At 49.4% G+C, this 19,013-nt stretch overlaps 1 protein-coding gene across 1 annotated transcript in view; it reads left to right on the top strand.

Annotated features, from left to right (window-relative positions):
- DNAH2 (dynein axonemal heavy chain 2) overlaps positions 1-19,013 on the top strand; it is a 170,464-nt gene that overhangs the window by 19,901 nt on the left and 131,550 nt on the right. The window contains 5 exon segments of the mRNA XM_087715030.1: positions 13-170; positions 6,769-6,856; positions 8,070-8,275; positions 9,259-9,388; positions 11,781-11,963. Coding sequence (XP_087571156.1) covers positions 13-170; positions 6,769-6,856; positions 8,070-8,275; positions 9,259-9,388; positions 11,781-11,963 — 765 coding nt within the window.

Genomic DNA, 19,013 nt, shown 5'->3' with positions numbered 1-19,013 from the left:
CTTTCTCCCCAGATGAGCAACAAAATCATCCAGATGTGTTGCAAAGACATTTCCTTGGACCGCCTTTTCGAAGGCTACATCAACTCGTCCCGCCAGACGCTGCACAGCTGCATCTCCTGCATGTCATCCTGGAAGGACTGCTACCAGCAGGCATCCTACATGCACAACAAGTAAGGGGGAGGAGTCTGGGGAGAGGGGGGCGGGGTCAGGCGAAGTTGCGTCGTGCCAAGGGGCTAGTCCTCAGTGAGCACGCGATTAGCCGCCGCTCGGATTTAGGACGGCTTGGGGCCTGTCCCACGGACACGCGGTCGCGATCAGCGACCTCCCTAACTGATTCCTGTCCAAACGAAATGTCCATTTGGGAAGCTGGGTTCGCTTAATGACCAGGTGATTCACTTAACGACCGCCTGGTCTGTGCTAAAATGGTTGTAACAGGAAATATTCTGCTCTAAGGTACACAAATAATTCTCTTTATTCTCATTTTTTCACCATTTTATGGGTAACATGGAACTGTTGGTTTCATTTTCCCTGTCAAATCTGGCAATTTTTGGCCTTTAATTTTCATTTTTCGTTTCATTTTAATTTTGGGTGTTAATTTTCAAGTATAAATTTATTAACATGCTGTAAATAATGTCTAAAATTCACTGAAAAAAGTGGTTTTCAGACAATAGGCAGAGTAGCAAAAGTAAGATCTCTATTCCTTATAGTCCTCGACGTATGACCACAATTGACCCCAAAATGTACGTTGTTAAGTGAGACATTTATTTTGCTCCATTTTATGACCTTTCAAACCACCATTGTTAAGTGAACCACTGCCGTTGTTAAATCCGTAACACGGTCATAGCAATAGCAATAGCAGTAGACTTATATACCGCTTCATAGGCCTTTCAGGCCTCTCTAAGCGGTTTACAGAGAGTCAGCATATTGCCCCCAACAATCTGGGTCCTCATTTTACCCACCTCAGAAGGATGGAAGGCTGAGTCAACCCTGAGCCGGTGAGATTTGAACCGCTGACCTGCTGATCTAGCAGTAGCCTGCAGTGCTGCATTTAACCACTGCGCCACCTTGGCTCATCACCTTGGGTCATTAAGTGAATCCGGCTTACCTATGGACTTAGCTGCTCAGAAGGTCGCAAAAGCGGATCATGTGATCCCGGGACACTGCAGCCGTCATAAATACGAGTCAGACCACAATCAACCCCAAAATGTGCGTTGTTAAGTGAGACATTTATTTTTGCTCCATTTTATGACCTTTCAAGCCACCGTTGTTAAGTGAACCACTGCCGTTGTTAAATCCGTAACACGGTCGTTAAGTGAATCCGGCTTACCTATGGACTTAGCTGCTCGGAAGGTCGCAAAAGCGGATCATGTGATCCCAGGACACTGCGGCCGTCATAAATACGAGTCAGACCACAATCGACCCCAAAATGTGCATTGTTAAGTGAGACATTTATTTTTGCTCCATTTTATGACCTTTCAAGCCACCGTTGTTAAGTGAACCACTGCCGTTGTTAAATCGGTAACACGGTCGTTAAGTGAATCCGGCTTATCTAAGGACTTAGCTGCTCGGAAAGGTCGCAAAAGCGGATCACGTGATCCCGGGACATTGCGGCGGTCATAAATACGAGTCAGTTGACAAGCGTCTGAATTTTCATCACGTGACCAATTAACGGACGTTAAGTGTGAAAAAGGTCGCTATTTTTCAGTGCTGTTGTAGCTCTGAACGGTCACTCAATGAATTGTTGTAAGTCGAGGACTACCTAAGCTTTTTCCCTTGTTTTTTTGAACCCCCCCTAAGCCAAATTCATTTAGTGACCATTTGAAGCTGCAACAGCACCCAAAAACGACCCTTTTTCACACTTATGACGGTTGCCGCACTCTATCGCCACGGCATCAAAATTCAGGCGCTCGGCAACTAACTCGTATTTATGACGGTCGCGGCGTGCCGGCATCACATGATCCCCTTTTGCGACCTTCAGACGAGCAGCGTCAACGGGGAAGCCCGATTCACTTAACGACGGCGCGACTCACCAACGACGCCGATTCCCTTGACGGCGGTGGCCGGAAAAGTCGTAAAATGGGCCAAAGCTCACTTAACCAATGGGAACTTTTCCGCTCCGTCGCGGTCGTAAATCGAGGACTGCCCTGTATCGGAAGCAGCGATACATTCCCGAACTTTTCCGAACTTTTATTTCTTAGACTTTTTTCTATTTTTTTTTTTACTTTTTTCTTTTCTCCTACTCCCCTTCCTTCCCTCCCTCCTTCCCCTTCCCTCCTTCTCTCCTTCCCTCCCTCCTTCCTTCCTTCCCTCCTTTCTTTTCTCCTTCTCTCCTTCCTTTCCCCCTTCCTTTCCTCCTTCCTTCCCCCCTTCCTTCTCTCCTACATTCCCTCCTTCCTTCCCTCCTTTCTTCTCTCCTACATTCCCTCCTTCCTTCCCTCCTTTCTTCTGTCCTTCTCTCCTTCCTTTCCCCCTTCCTTTCCTCCTTCCTTCCCTCCTTCCTTCTCTCCTACATTCCCTCCTTCCTTCCCTCCTTTCTTCTGTCCTTCTCTCCTTCCTTCCCTCCTTCCTTCCCTCCTTCCTTCCCTCCTTCCTTCTCTCCTACATTCCCTCCTTCCTTCCCTCCTTTCTTCTGTCCTTCTCTCCTTCCTTTCCCCCTTCCTTTCCTCCTTCCTTCCCTCCTTCCTTCTCTCCTACATTCCCTCCTTCCTTCCCTCCTTTCTTCTGTCCTCTCCTTCCTTCCCTCCTTTCTTCTCTCCTTCCTTCCCTCCTTGCTTCCCTCCCTCCTTCCCTCCCTCCTTCCTACCCCCCTTTCTTCTCTTTCTTCTTCCTTCCTTCCTCCTCTCCTTTCCCTTCTCTCCTTCCCCTTCCTCCCCTTTACCCTTCCCCTCTTCTTCCCCTTCCTCCCCTCTTTCCTACTCTTACATTCCCCTCCCATTCTTCCTCTGCCTTTCCCTTTCTCCTATTCCTCTCCTTTCTCCTCTCCTTCCTATCTTTCCTTCTACTCCTCCCTCCATCCACTCTATCCGTTGTTGACCTGGTTCTCTTTTTCTTTTTAGACTTTTTTCTAAATTCCCCGCGCTTCTCCCAGAAGTGGCATTTGGAATAGAGTAGACCGAACCGGAGGGGGACCTTGGAGGTCTTCCAGTCCATCCCCCTGTTGTGGGTTTTGCAGCTAGTCCTCGACTTAGAACGATTCGCTTAGTGACTGTTTGAAGTTACACTGAAATAAAGCTCCAAAAAAATGTCCGTTTGGCACTTATAGCCGTCAGGGTATCCCCATGTGATTTACATTCAATACAATACAATACAATAGCAGAGTTGGAAGGGACCTTGGAGGTCATCTAGTCCAACCCCCTGCCTCGGCAGGAAACCCTATTCACCTGCTTGAGGAATGACTCACATTTATGACGGTTGTAGCATCCCATTGGTCCCCTTTTGCCACCTTTTGATGAGATTCACTGAACGACCGTGCGACTCACTGAACAACGGCCGGGATTCACTTTGCAACGGCGGCAAGAAAAGGCCACAAAATGGGACAAAAGTCCCCTGAACAAAACTCTCACTTGGCAACAGAAATTTGGGGCTCGGTTGTGGTCGTAACTCGAGGACTGCCTGTATTTTCCTGACCCAGGGATGGGTGGCCACAAACTCCAGGTGGTCCTCGATTTACGACCGCAATTGAGGCCAAAACCTCGGCTGCGAAATGAAACTGAATTTTGCCTTATCGGATCAACTCTTTTGCCACCGTTGTTAAGTGAATCGTGGCAGCCGGTCAGTCGTAAAGTGAGCCTGCCTTCCACCGTGGCCTTTGATTATCAGACGGGCGCAAAAGGGGGGATCGCAAGGAGACTGTGACCGTCATAAATGCGAACCAGTGGCCCATCAGTCCCAAAAAACGGTCGCGAGTCCCTTTTTTAAGCCCCGTCGTCACTCCGAATGGTCACTAAACGAATGCGGGTAAGTCGAGCTCTACTACCTGTCCAAAAAGACGGCCTTGAAAACCCGCCTGGCCATCCTGGTTTGATGCTCGCAGCCACCAGAGCTTGTAAAATCCCAAATTTTGGGTGGGTGGGTGGGTGGGAAACCCCTGCAATTCCAGCCCTGCTCAACGCCGCTTCCCCGAGCCCCCTCCCCTCCCTCCCTCCCTCCCACCCACCCCCTCCCCTCCCCTCCGCCCGCCCAGCTTCTTCCCGCACTTGAGAGATAATCCATCATTATGATTAGGGATGCCAAGTTTAAGTGCTCGCCTGGTCCTTGACAATTAAGCCTTAAGTGTTCCTTTTTTCTGCTTGAAATTCAAATTAGGGGAAGGGGCGGCTGGGGGGGGGGGCTGGATCAATATCCAGGCAGATACCAAAAGGCATTGGAGACCCCCCCGCGGGCCCCGGATTAAGCTCTCGAGCCTAGTCCCTGGGGTGCCCGTGTCTTTGCCCGTCCCTGATTAGCTGATTTCTTCCGAAACCTCTTGCCCATTTGGGGGGGGGGGAGAGAAGATGAAGGAGATCAGCCAAGCCCCCCTCCCCATTTGTGGGTTGCTTGCTGCCGACCCACATCCCCCCCCCCCCACTCCGGTGAGAATAACGTCCTAACGAGTCGGGATTGGGCGGCCTATAAATTTAATAAATAATAAATTATAACAATAACTGAATGGCAGAGTGGGAAGGGACCTTGGAGGTCTTCTAGTCTGACCCGCTTCCTCAAGGCAGGAGAGCCCATCCCACATCAGACCAGCGACAGTGCCAGTCTCTTCTTTCAAACCAGAGAGAAAGAGAGGTAGAAAGAAAGGTAGAAAGAAAGAAAGAAAAAATGAGAGAGAGATGGAGCAGCCGTGCCATCCGGTGGCCAGCTGTTCCACTGGTCAATGGTTCGAATGGCTTCTCTCCTTGGTTAGTTTCCATCCATTATTTCTCCTCCTGGCCTTCGGGTGCTTTGGAGAATCAATTGGCACCCCCCACCACACACCCCCAATTCTTTGGGGCAGCCCCTCGAAATGCCAAGATCCGGTCCCTTCTCTTTCTTAGGCTAAGAGAGTGGCAGAGTGGGAAGGGACCTTGGAGGTCTTCTAGTCTGACCCCTCCGCTCAAGCAGGAGAACCTAGACCGTTCCAGACAAGTGGCTGTCCGGTCTCTTCTTAAAAAGCTTGAAGCACCTACACCTTCTGGTGGCACGCAGTTCCGTGGGTTAATGCTTTTCCCTCTTGGGAAGTTTCTCCTGAATTCCGGCGTTGCTTCTCTCCTTGATTAGTTTCCATCCATTGCTCCTTCTCTGGCCATTCGGGTGATTTGGAGAATAGATCCTCTCTTCTTTTGGGGCAGCCCGCTCAAATATTGGAAGGTGCTCTCATGTCAAACCCCCCCCCCCGGTCCTCCTCTTCGTTAGAATCGCAGAGTTGGGGAAGGGACCTTGGAGGTCTTCTAGTCCAGCCCCCCCCCTTTCCCCCCCCCTCTCCAGCAGGAAGACCCTATAGCAGCATTCCAGACTAGCGGCTGTTGAGCCTCTTCTTCAAAACCTCCGTTGATGGAGCACCCACAGCCTCTGGGGCAGGGGTGGGTTTCAAAGTTTTTTCGAACCTACTCTGTGGGTGTGGCCCCCTTTGTGGGAGTGGCTTGCCAGCCATGTGACCTGGTGGAAGTGGCTTGCCGGCCATGTGTTCTCTCTCTCTCTCTCTCTCTCTCTTCCCTTTGTCTCTCTGTCTCTATTTCTTTTTTTCTTTCATCTCTCTCTCACTTTTTATTTCTTTTTTTCTTTTTTCTTTCTTTCTTTCTTCCTTTCTTTTTCTGTGTGTGTGTGTGTGTCAGTGGTGGGTTTCAAATATTTGACGAACCTACTCTGTGGGTGTGGCCTCCTTTGTGGGAGTGGCTTGCCAGCCATGTGACCTGGTGGAAGTGGCTTGCCGGCCATGTGTTCTCTCTCTCTCTCTCTCTCTCTCTTTCCCTTTGTCTCTCTGTCTCTATTTCTTTTTTTCTTTCATCTCTCTCTCACTTTTTATTTCTTTTTTTCTTTTTTCTTTCTTTCTTTCTTCCTTTCTTTTTCTGTGTGTGTGTGTGTGTCAGTGGTGGGTTTCAAATATTTGACGAACCTACTCTGTGGGTGTGGCCTCCTTTGTGGGAGTGGCTTGCCAGCCATGTGACCTGGTGGAAGTGGCTTGCCGGCCATGTGTTCTCTCTCTCTCTCTCTCTCTCTCTCTTCCCTTTGTCTCTCTGTCTCTATTTCTTTTTTTCTTTCATCTCTCTCTCACTTTTTATTTCTTTTTTTCTTTTTTCTTTCTTTCTTTCTTCCTTTCTTTTTCTGTGTGTGTGTGTGTGTCAGTGGTGGGTTTCAAATATTTGACGAACCTACTCTGTGGGTGTGGCCTCCTTTGTGGGAGTGGCTTGCCAGCCATGTGACCTGGTGGGAGTGGCTTGCCGGCCATGTGTTTTCTTTCTCTCTCTCTCTCTCTCTCTCTCTCTCTCTCTCCTTCCTTTTGTCTCTCTGTCTCTTTTTCTTTTTTTTCTTTCATCTCTCACTTTTTCTTTCTTTTTTTCTTTTTTTCTTCCTTTCTCTTTCTCTCTCTGTGTGAGTCTGTCTGTCTGTGTGTGTGTGTGTTTGTGTGTGTGTGTGTGTGTGTGTGTGTGTGTGTGTGTGTGTGTGTGTGTCAGTGGTAGGTTTCAAATATTTGACGAACCGGTTCTACCGAACTGGTGCGAACTGGTAGGAACCCACCTCTGCGTCTGGTGGCAAGCAGTTCCACTGGTTCATGGTTCCTTAACGACGGACTCTTCCCGACAGGCTTTCTGGGAAGGGATGGGTCCTGGACCAGACCAGCATCTTCGCCCAGGTCGATGCTTTTGTCCAGCGCTGCAAAGATCTCCTGGAGGTAGGTAGGTGTGCGGGGACTGTCTCTCGCGCTCCCTGTTGACCTCTGCAATCCATCGACACCCCCTGGCATCGTTGAGATCCTCCTGTCTTCTGCAGAGCAAGAGGGGATTGGCTGGACGGAGGGATCGCCCAGCCTGGTGGGCACCTGCCTCTTTCTGCCTCTTTTCCCATCATTCTCTGGGTTATTCGGCTGGATTCGTAGATGACCCAAAAAGCCCGAAGCCGACTCCTCGTCCGGATAAAACCCGGACGAGTTTATTTAAAGGGAATTTAAATAAAACCCGGACGAGTTTATTTAAAGGGAATTTAAATGAAACCCGGACGAGTTTATTTAAAGGGAATTTAAATGAAACCCGGACGAGTTTATTTAAAGGGAATTTAAATGAAACCCGGACGAGTTTATTTAAAGGGAATTTAAATGAAACCCGGACGAGTTTATTTAAAGGGAATTTAAATAAAACCCGGACGAGTTGATTTAAAGGGAATTTAAATAAAACCCGGACGAGTTGATTTAAAGGGAATTTAAATAAAACCCGGACAAGTTGATTTAAAGGGAATTTAAATAAAACCCGGACGAGTTGATTTAAAGGGAATTTAAATAAAACCCGGACGAGTTTCTTTAAAGGGAATTTATTTAAAGGGAATTCCTCTCCAGCAAAGTCCCGGCCAACCGTCTTTCACCAGATTTCACCACTAATTTAGCAGGCTTGGAGAGCTGCCAGGCCGATATCTTCTAAACTCCACGCTGTAGCAGCAATTCCTTGGCAAGAAGTCAGGAACAGATCTTCACCCTAACGAGTTGAACTAATGGTCTCCTGCAAACTCCACTCCCCTGGCGCTCCCTCTTTTCTTTCCTCTGGGAGGGGCCATTCACCGTCCACCTGTGGCCTTCCTCCCAAGTCGACCCCTGTTCTTTAGCTCTTCCCTTCGTCTGGCAACTCTGCGCATGCGCACACGGGGAACAGGCTCCAGCTGTTCTTCTGCCTCACTGATCTCCGACTCTGAAGGCAGCTGGTAACTGTCGGGGCGGCCCTGGCCCCCTCTCTGCCTCCGACGCAGAGCCCTCGTCCGAGCCTTCCCCAGACTCCAGGACTGGCCCAGGTTCCTCCCCAACCTCCTCGCTTTCCGACTCTGCTGCCAGATCCGCTGGAGGGCCCCAACCGTAGATCCCAGGGAAGATGGTGATCACAGTGGCTTCCTTCTCCTGATAGGTCTGCGACAGCCAGCAGCACTTTGCCCGCTGGGAAGACGGCAAACAGACCCCTCTGCCCTGTTTCTTTGGACAACAAGGCCCTCAGATGACCCGGAGCTTGCTGGAGATCGAGGAGACCTTCAATAAATATCTCCACCACCTCCGGAATGTGAAAGGGGGGATTCTGGATGTGAAGAACACGAGCTGGCATGAAGACTTCAGCCGGTGAGAAAAGTCCTCTTCTCCAAGGAAGAAAAGACGGGTCTTCCTTTGGGTGGGGAGCGTGGGGAGGGAAGGAGAGCTCCATGGGACATGGGCCATGGAGGTCCACCATGAGCTCCAGGTGGTTTACAAGAGGTGCTGCTTCTTCTCCCTTCTTCTTCTCTCTTCTTCTTCTTCTTTTTCTTCTTCTTCTTCTTCTTCTTCTTCTTCTTTTTCTTCTTCTTTTTCTCCTCCTCCTCCTCCTTCTTCTTCTCCTTCTTCTTCTCCTTCTTCTCCTTTTTCTCCTTCTCCCTTCTCCCTTCTTCTTTTTCTGCCTTCTCCCTTCTTCTTCTTCTGCCTTATCCCTTCTTCTTCATCTTCTTCTTCTCCCTTCTTCTTCTCCCTTCTCCCTTCTTCCTCCCTTCTTCTTCTCCTCCTCCCTTCTCCCTTCTTTGACTTCGTCTTCATCTTCTTCTTCTTCTGCTCCCTTCTCCTTCTCCTTCTTCTTTCTTCTTCTCCTCCCTTCTTCTTCTCCTCCCTTCTTCTTCTTCTCCATCTTCTTCTCCTTCTTCTTCTCCCCTCTCCCTCCTTTGTTTTCGTCTTCATCTCTCTTCTTCCTCTCCCTTCTTCTTCTCCCTTCTTCATCTTCTTCTTCTGCTCCCTTCTCCTTCTCCTTCTTCTTCTTTCTTCTTCTTCTCCATCTTCTTCTCCCCTCTCCCTCCTTCTTCGATTTCGTCTTCATCTCTATTCTTCCTCTCCCTTCTTCTTCTCCCTTCTTCATCTTCTTCTTCTTCTTCTTCTTCTTCTCCCTTCTCCCTTCTCCCTCCTTCTTCGTCTTCGTCTTCTCTTTTCTTCCCCTCCCTTCTTCTCCTCCTCCTTCTCCCTTCTTCATCTTCGTCTTCATCTTCTTCTTCTTTTGCTCCCTCCTCCTCCTCCTCCTTCTCCTCCTCCTCCTCCTCCTCCTCCTCCTCCTCCTCCTCTCCTCCTCCTTCTTCTTGTGCCATCAGCTTCCGCGCAGGCGTCAAAGATCTGGAAGTCATGACCCAGAACTTGATGACTTCCGCTTTCGAGACGGTGAAGGATGTAGAACACGGAGTGGAGATTCAGGATATCTTCCAACATTTGTCATCCCGAGAGGTAGATTTGGGCCAACCAGGGCTGAACTGGGGAGATGGGAGGCAGCTGGTGGGGAGAGGGGAAGAAGGAAAGACGGGGCTTCCAAGAATGGCTGTATCAGCGCTAAAATGTTCACCTGGTGGACCTGTGGTCCAGTTTTCTTAGCAAGCAGAAGAATGGCTTGAAAGATCTAAAATGGTCTTTAGGTCTCTTGAGTGATGCTTGGAAGGGTTGAAGCAACTTGACAATGGGTGGACTTCAATTCCCAGAATTCTGGGAGTTAAAGCCCTCCCATCTAAAGCATGGAATTCTGGGAGTTGAAGGCCTCCCATCTTAAGCATGGAATTCTGGGAGGTGAAGTCCATCTATTTTAAACAAGGAATTCTGGGAGTTGAAGTTCATCCATCTTAAGCCTGGAGTTCTTAGAGATGGTGTCCATCTATTTTAAGCAGGGAATTCTGGGAGTTGAAGTCCATCTATTTTAAACAGGGAATTCTGGGAGTTGAAGTTCATCTATCTTAAGCCTGCAGTTCTTAGAAATGGTGTCCATCTATTTTAAGCATGGAATTCTGGGAGTGGAAGTCCTCCCATCTTAAGCGTGGAATTCTGGGAGTTGAAGTCCTCCCATATTAAGCATGGAATTCTGGGAGTTGAAGTCCATCTATTTTAAGCCTGGAGTTCTTAGAGATGGTGTCCATCTATTTTAAGCAGGGAATTCTGGGAGTGGAAGTCCTCCCATTTTAAGCCTGGAGTTCTTAGAGATGGTGTCCATCTATTTTAAGCATGGAATTCTGGGAGTGGAAGTCCTCCCATCTTAAGCATGGAATTCTGGGAATTGAAGTCCATCTATTTTAAGCAGGGAATTCTGGGAGTGGAAGTCCTCCCATCTTAAGCGTGGAATTCTGGGAGTTGAAGTCCATCCATTTTAAGCCTGGAGTTCTTAGAGATGGTGTCCATCTATTTTAAGCAGGGAATTCTGGGAGTTGAAGTCCATCTATTTTAAGCAGGGAATTCTGGGAGTTGAAGTTCATCCATCTTAAGCATGGAATTCTGGGAGTTGAAGTCCATCCATCTTAAGCATGGAATTCTGGGAGTTGAAGTCCATCTATTTTAAGCATGGAATTCTGGGAGTGGAAGTCCTCCTATCTTAAGCATGGAATTCTGGGAGTGGAAGTCCATCTATTTTAAGCAGGGAATTCTGGGAGTGGAAGTCCTCCCATCTTAAGCATGGAATTCTGGGAATTGAAGTCCATCTATTTTAAGCAGGGAATTCTGGGAGTTGAAGTCCATCCATCTTAAGCATGGAATTCTGGGAGTTGAAGTCCATCTATTTTAAGCAGGGAATTCTGGGAGTGGAAGTCCTCCCATTTTAAGCCTGGAGTTCTTAGAGATGGTGTCCATCTATTTTAAGCATGGAATTCTGGGAGTGGAAGTCCTCCCATCTTAAGCATGGAATTCTGGGAATTGAAGTCCATCTATTTTAAGCAGGGAATTCTGGGAGTGGAAGTCCTCCCATCTTAAGCGTGGAATTCTGGGAGTTGAAGTCCATCCATTTTAAGCCTGGAGTTCTTAGAGATGGTGTCCATCTATTTTAAGCAGGGAATTCTGGGAGTTGAAGTCCATCTATTTTAAGCAGGGAATTCTGGGAGTTGAAGTTCATCCATCTTAAGCATGGAATTCTGGGAGTTGAAGTCCATCCATCTTAAGCATGGAATTCTGGGAGTTGAAGTCCATCTATTTTAAGCATGGAATTCTGGGAGTGGAAGTCCTCCTATCTTAAGCATGGAATTCTGGGAGTGGAAGTCCATCTATTTTAAGCAGGGAATTCTGGGAGTGGAAGTCCTCCCATCTTAAGCATGGAATTCTGGGAATTGAAGTCCATCTATTTTAAGCAGGGAATTCTGGGAGTTGAAGTCCATCCATCTTAAGCATGGAATTCTGGGAGTTGAAGTCCATCTATTTTAATCATGGAATTCTGGGAGTTGAAGTCCATCTATTTTAAGCATGGAATTCTGGGAGTTGAAGTCCATCTATTTTAATCATGGAATTCTGGGAGTTGAAGTCCATCTATTTTAAGCAGGGAATTCTGGGAGTTGAAGTCCTCCCATCTTAAGCATGAAATTCTGGGAGTTGAAGTCCATCCATCTTAAGCCTGGAGTTCTTAAAGATGGTGTCCATCTATTTTAAGCATGGAATTCTGGGAGTTGAAGTCCATCCATCTTAATCATGGAATTCTGGGAGTTGAAGTCCATCTATTTTAATCATGGAATTCTGGGAGTTGAAGTCCATCTATTTTAAGCAGGGAATTCTGGGAGTTGAAGTCCATCTATTTTAAGACAGAGTAGGTCTAGGACAACACCCCCCCCCCCCCAATCCTTGACCTGTCCCAACCGATGTCTTCTCCTTCCTTCAGGCCATCAAGCGCACCTTCGACAAGAAGACGGTGGACGTCTTCATGCTCTTCAACCGGGAACTCTCCCTGGTCAACAAGGAACTCAGCAAGAAGGTCCCATTCCTGACCCCATACATGTGTCATTATTCGGGCATGGCGCACTGGATGCGCGCCCTCCGGCGCCGCGTGGACAGACCCATGAAGGTACGGCTGGTGCTTCTGAAAAGCTGGGGTGGAGGCTGGGCTGAGGGCATCTCCCCTAGCTTCCCAGAATGGCTCCTTCTGAGCTCCTGGTTCAGTTGGGTGGCTGTCAAGACAACGGTGAAGATATTTCACAGGGAGTCCTCATATAACGACCACAATACCCCCCCCCCCCGAATTCCTCTCGCGACGCACAGAGGTTCTTCAATCATGCCCAATCTTACGACCTATTCCGCCATGGCACAGATGGTACCCATGCTCCACTTTCAGATATCTTTCCTGGGTTATAGTCTACAGGCAGTCCTCGACTTACAACCCGTTCGTTTAGCCACCCTCCAAACTCACGACGGCCCTGAAAAAAAGTGACTTTCGACCGTTTTTCACACTTACGACCGTCGCGGCCTCCCTGGGGTGTGTGTGTCATGTGATCAAAATTCAGAGGGACGTACTTATGACGGTTGCCAAGGTCCCCGGAGGGTGACGGGATTTCCCCTTTTGCGACCTTCTGACCAGGCCGGTCAAGGAGGGAAGCCGGATTCACTTAATGACCCCTTAACAATTGCAGTGGTTCACTTAACAACTCTGGTGAGAAAGACGGGGTGGAGCTCACTTGGTAAATGTCTCGCGTAGCAGCGGGAATGTTGGCCTCCTCGTCGTAAGTCGAGGACTGCCTGCATTGGACAGGGCCCCCCATCAGGAAATCCCAACGCTGCCGATGAGATCAGGGAAGTGGAGAAAGCCAGAAATGCCAAGTTAACCAGCGGTTTTATTTATTTGAATATCAAAACCTTCGGATAAGGTTTGGGAAGCCGGATTCAGTTAACCAACTACACAACTACACAGGGACAAAAACTGAACAACTGTGGCAAGAAAAGCCAACCGATCGCTTCCCAAGGATCTCGCTTAGCAGCCGAAAAGCGGGCCTCCGTTGGGGAGTCGTAAGTTGAGGAAATTACTTGTAAATAAAGATTGTCCCTTCCCAGGACGCTCCGCGTGAAAATGAGGGCGGAAAGATCCCTCTTTTGGTTCCACTGGCTAAAAATAAGAATAAGAATGGGGGAGGAGGAGGGAGGAGGAGGAGGAGGAGGAGGAAGAGGAGGAGGAAAAAAGGAAGAGAAGAAGGAAGGAGGAGGAGGAGAAGGGAGGAGGAAGAGGAAGGCAAGGAAGAGGAGAAAAGGAAGAGAAGGAAGGAGGAGGAGAAGGGAGAAGGAGGAAGAGGAAGACGAGGAGGAGGAGGAGGAGGAGGAAAAAAGGAAGATAAGGAAGAAGAGGAGAAGGAGGAGGGAGGAGGAGGAAGAGGAAGGCATGAAGGAGGAGGAGGAGAAAAGGAGGAGAAGAGGAGAAGAGGAAGAGGAAGGCAAGGAGGAGGAGAAAAGGAAGAGAAGAAGGAAGGAGGAGGAGAAGGGAGAAGGAGGAAGAGGAAGGCATGGAGGAGGAGGAGGAGGAGGAAAAAAGGAAGATAAGGAAGAAGAGGAGAAGGAGGAGGGAGGAGGAAGAAGAAGCAAGGAGGAGAAAAGGAAGAGAAGAAGGAAGGAGGAGGAGAAGGGAGGAGGAAGAGGAAGGCGAGGAGGAGGAGGAGGAGGAAAAAAGGAAGATAAGAAGGAAGAAGAGAAGGAGGAGGGAGGAGGAGGAAGAGGAAGACATGAAGGAGGAGGAGGAGAAAAGGAAGAGAAGAAGGAAGAAGATGAGGAGGAGAAGCGAGGAGGGAGAGCAAGGCAAGGAGGAGGAGAAAAGGAAGAGAAGAAGGAAGGAGGAGGAGAAGGGAGAAGGAGGAAGAGGAAGGCATGAATGAGGAGAAAAGGAAGAGAAGAAGTAAGAAGACGAGGAGGAGGCGGGAGAAGGAGGAATGCATGAAGAAGGAGGAGAAAAAGCGAAGAAGAAGAAGAGGACAAGGGAGAAGGAGGAAGAGGAAGGCCTGAATGAGGAGGAGGAGGAGAAAAAGAAGAAGAGGAAGCAGAAGAGGAGGAGAAGAAGAAGAGGAAGAAGAAGAAACAAGAGCAGGAGGAGAAGAAAAAGAAGAGGAAGAAGAAGAAGCAGACTAGGAGAAGGAGGAAAAGGGAGAAGGAGGAAGGCCTGAATGAGGAGGAAGAGGAGGAGGAGAAAAAGAAGGAGGAAGAGGAAGGCTTGGAGGAGGAGGAGGAGGAGGAGGAGGAGGAGGAGGAGGAGGAGGAGAGGAGAAAAAGGAGGAGAATGGAGAAGGAGGAAGAGACATGAAAGAGGAGGAGAAGGAAGAAGAAAAAGGGGAAGAAGAAGAAGTAGAAGAGGAGGAGGAGAAGAGGAAGAAGAAGAAACAAGCAGGAGGAGAAGAAAAAGAAGAAGCAGAATAGGAGAAGGAGGAAAAGGGGGAAGGAGGAAGGCCTGAATGAGGAGGAAGAGGAGGAGGAGAAAAAGGAGGAGGAGGAGGAGGAGAAAAAGAGGAGGAGAATGGAGAAGGAGGAAGAGACATGGAAGAGGAGGAGGAGGAGAAGAAAAAGAGGAAGAAGAAGAAGCCAGGAGGAGAAGAAGGGGAGGAGATAAAAATATCAGGCTCAGTCTGAACATCTGACCGACGGTGAGGTAATCAATTAATAATAATAAAAATAATAACCATACGGTCTTTGTTTACGTAGATGTCCGCCGTTCATTCCTTTTGTTCCCCCCCCCCCCGAATCCCATCCTCCTTCGCTGGTTTCCTTTTAGCAGCTTTAATTATACACCGGGCGAGGAAACAACCTGGCATTCCAGCCGTCAATCAAAAGGCAGTGCCCCCCCTCAAAAGGGGAAAATAAAATAATAAGACAAATGGGGGGGGAAAACAAAATGGCTCCCCATGAAATCATCCCTGGAGGACGTTTCCCCTCAGGAGGGGTTTTATGGACCGCAAAAAAAATAAAAAAAAATAAAATAGCTCTTTTTCTGGCTTTAATGTTAGTGGCGTGTGGTGGGCGATGGGCCCGGTCTTTGAAATGCCGTCACTCCTCGGACCTACGACCGCGATTCAGCCCCGTCATTAAGCGAGGCGCTGTCCTTGAGTTACGGCCTTTCGTGTCACGGCCGCTAAGGGAATCGCTGCGGTTCTTCAGCGAGCGGCCCAGTTGTTAAGCGAGTTTGGATCCCCCCCCCCCCCGCGCGGACTTAGGCTGTCAGAAGGTCGCAAAGGGGGACGCATGACACACACACACACACACACCGGGGACGCAGCGACCGTCGTAAAACGTGAGCCGGTTGCCCAACCTCTGAAATTCGATCGTCTCCACCACGGGGGGGGATGCTTCTGCAACGGTCGTGAAGTGTGAAAAAGGGGTCGTGGCTCACTTTCTCGGTGCCGCCGTAACTTGGAACGGTCGCTAAATGAATGGTTTGTGATATAAGCCCGGGACTACCTGTCGAGGTTGTTGTGAGGGCGTTTTCTTGGCCGACATTTCGCAACCCCTCTAGGTAACGTCATCAGCGCTTGAAGGGATGGGGAGGTGTGGAGTGGGGGAAGGAGAAGGAGAGGAAGGAGAGGAGGAGGAGAAGGTGGAAGGAGGAGGAGGAGGAGGAGGGAGAAGAGGAGGAGGAGGAGGAGGAGGAGGAGGAGGAGGAGGAGGAGGAGGAGGAGGAGGAGGAGGGAGAAGAGGAGGAGGAGGAGGAGGAGGAGGGGGACTGTGGGGTCCCTGCTCCTGGGTCCTCTCTGAGCTTGTTTTATTGCAGACGTCTCACGACCCAACTAGGTAATATCATCAGTGCTGGAAGGGCGTGGGATGTGTGCAGTGGTGGAAGGAGAAAGGGAGGAAGCAGAGAAGGTGGAAGACGAAGAGGAGGAGGAGAGGAGGAGGAGGACTATGGAATGCATAGTGCTCTCTGAGTTAAGGTGGCTTTCTTACGGACGTTTCGTGGCCCAACTAGGTAGCGTCATCAGTGCTTGGTGTCTCTTTCGATACTTGCTTTGTCAGTGTTGGTTCAGAGTCCCGTGGGTGTCCCTTGCTGCTCGTGTCCGTCTTAGGGACGAAACGAGGTCATGAAAGTGACTGCACAACTCTTTATTTCCCTGTTGATGGAGGCTAAGTATCACGAGAGTTGGAAGGGTCTCCAGAGGTCATCCAGCCCAACCCCCTTCACCCTGCAGAATTCGGAACCAACGCACTGGGTGACTCTCTTTCCAGCCTCAGTTGGGAAACCAGCAGGGAAGGGGAAGCAATCCCTCTCTGTCAATCAGCTCCCCGGATTGGATTGACAGCTCTTCCTGTCAACAAGTCCTTCCTAACGCCTCATCTGTTGATGTCTCATCTCCTTTCTGATCGTCTTACTCTCTGGAGCAGAGGAGGAGGAGGAGCACCCACCTCCTAGAGAGAGCTTTCTCAACCCTAGCAACTCTTAAGAGAGGTGGACTTCAACTCCCAGAATTCCCATGCTTAAGAGGCCTGACTTCAACTCCCAGAATTCCTTGCAGAACATAGGTGGGATTCAATTCCCAGAATTCCATGCTTAAGATGGGAGGACGTCAACTCCCAGAATTCCAGATTTAAGATGGCTGGACTTCAACTCCCAGAATTCCCTACTTAAAATAGATGGTCTTCAGTTCCCAGAATTCCATGTTTTAGGTGGGAGGACTTCATCCCCCAGAATTCCATGCTTAAAATGGAGGCACTTCATCCCCCAGAATTCCATGCTTAAAATGGATGGCCTTCAAACCTCCCAGAATTTCCTGCCTAAAATAGATGGGCTTCAATTCCCAGAATTCCATGCTTAAGATGGAAGGACTTCATCTCCCAGAATTCCGTGCTTAAGATGGATGCACTTCATCTCCCAGAATTTTCTCAACCTTAGCAACTTTAAGATAGGTGGACTTCAACCCCCAGAATTCCATGCTTAAGATGGGAGGACATCAACTCCCAGAATTCCATGCTCAACATGGGAGGACTTCAACTCCTGGAATTCCACGCTTAAGACAGGTAGACACAATCTCCCAGAGTTCCATGCTTTAGATGAGAGGACTTCAATTCCCAGAATTCCATGCTTAAGATGGATGCACTTCATCTCCCAGAATTTTCTCAACCTCAGCAACTCTAAGACAGGTGGACTTCAACTCCCAGAATTCCATGCTTAAGATGCATGACTTCAACTCCCAGAATTCCCTGCTTAAAATAGATGGACGCCATCTCCCAGAATACCACACTTAAGATAGGTGGACCTCATCTCCCAGAATTCCCTGCTTAAAATGGATGAACTTCAAATCTCCCAGAATTCCCTGCTTAAGATGGAGGCACTTCATCTCCCAGAATTCCATGCTTTAGGTTGCAGGACTTCAACTCCCAGAATTCCACACTTAAGATGTGTGTGGACTTCCCCATGGTGCTCTTTCCTTCTCTCTCCCTCTCTCTCTCTCTCTCTCTGCCTCTCTCTCTCTCTCTCCCTCCCTCCCTCCCTCCCTTCCTCCCTCCCTCTCTCTCTCTCTCATATATCCCTATTGAGTCAAAGGGGGTCCCAATATCCAAATTGACCCCCATGCATATTCAACCCGCACACACCTTTCCCCATTTGCTTTTACGGGCCGTGCCTCATGGGTGCTGTGATCCAAACCCTCGGGGTTGCCCCTCCGCCGATGGAAAGCAAGATGGCTTCCTTCCCAGGCCGCACTCACCGAACGGCTGGCGCAGGTTGTGGAGAGCGGAGGGGATGCGCTCGTCGGGTGATGCCCCTCCTGTCGTTCTCGGGAGGGCACGGGGTGCAGCCAGCGCCCCCCCTCCCCGCTTCTGCCCCCCTCGTTGTTGCTGACGAAGCGACCCCTTCGCTAGGCCAGCTGGCACCGGCGCCCGCTGAGTCAACCCATGCTAACGGCAGCTGGTTTTTCCGAAAACATGTCTTACTTTTATCTTGGCGCCGAGAGCGTTGGCACGCTTTCCCTAGGTGGCATGTGTTGTTTTCTTCCATTACGCCCACCCGAACGTGTCTTTGTGGGCAACGGGGAATTTAATTTGCAATTTCCTGTTGACCGAGCGGAGGGCGAGGGAGCAAAAGACTCGGGGAGGGGAACATGGGAGCTCTGATGTGGCACCCAGGGAATGCTGGGCTCCTGTCAACTTTTGCTGTGCCCGCCCAGATGCCAGGAGGCCGTGGGCGGTACCGTTAGGATGCCAGGCGGGCGCACAGCCATCCTCACCTTCGACAGGTGCGTGGTAGCTGCAAGGAATGGCGGGTAGTCCTCGAGTTACAACGATTCATTTAGTGGCCGACGTTAGGACGGGGCTGAAAAAAGGGGACGTTGTTCACACTTAGGACTGTGGCGGCGTTTCCGTGGACATGTTAACAAAATCCAGCTATTTGGCCAGCGACTCGGATTTATGACGGTCGCGGTCTCCCAGGGGGGGTCATGCGATTCCCCTCCTGGCCAGCAAAGTCAAGGAGAAATCCAGATTTCCTTAGCCACTGTGTTACTGCGTCAATCCACTTAACAGCTGTGGCAAGGAAGGTCGTAAAATAGGGCAAGATTCACTTAACAACGGTCTGACTTAGTAACAGAGATGTTGAGCCCAATTGTCATAAATGGAGGGCTACCTATGATTTAGGCCCTTTTTTCGCATCCTGGCCTCTCCTGATAACGATTCGAACACAAAATTGGATAGAAATTGTTTTACAAGTCGTCCTCGACATACGACCACAATTCAACCCAACATTCCCGTTGCTAAGCAAGACAGTTAAGTGAGTTTGCCCCCATTTTTACCACCTTTCTTGTCGTCGCGCGAAAATCCCTTGCCGTTGTTAAGTTAGACCCCCGGTTATTAAGTGAATCGGGCTCCCCGTTGACTTTTGACGGTCAGGCGGTCGCAAAAAGGGGGGATCGTGTGACCCCGGGGCACGGCGACCGTCACAAATACGAACCCGTGGCCAAGCGTCTGAAGCTTGATGGCGGGGATGTTGCAACGGTCGTCGGTGAGAAAATGGTCATATAAGTCACTTTTTTTTTCCAGTGCCGTTGCGAATTTGAACGGTCGTTAAACGAGAGGTTATAAGCTGAGGACTACATGTTTTTTCAGTGCCGTTGCGAATTTGAACGGTCGTTAAACGAGAGGTTATAAGCTGAGGACTACATGT

The sequence above is a fragment of the Thamnophis sirtalis genome, unplaced genomic scaffold, assembly GCF_051295495.1.
Source record: "Thamnophis sirtalis isolate CommonGarterSnake01/CBP01778 unplaced genomic scaffold, rThaSir2_p1.2 scaffold_4, whole genome shotgun sequence".
In the NCBI taxonomy this organism is placed as follows: Eukaryota; Metazoa; Chordata; class Lepidosauria; order Squamata; family Natricidae; genus Thamnophis; species Thamnophis sirtalis.
This window is presented reverse-complemented; position numbering and strand designations above follow the sequence as displayed.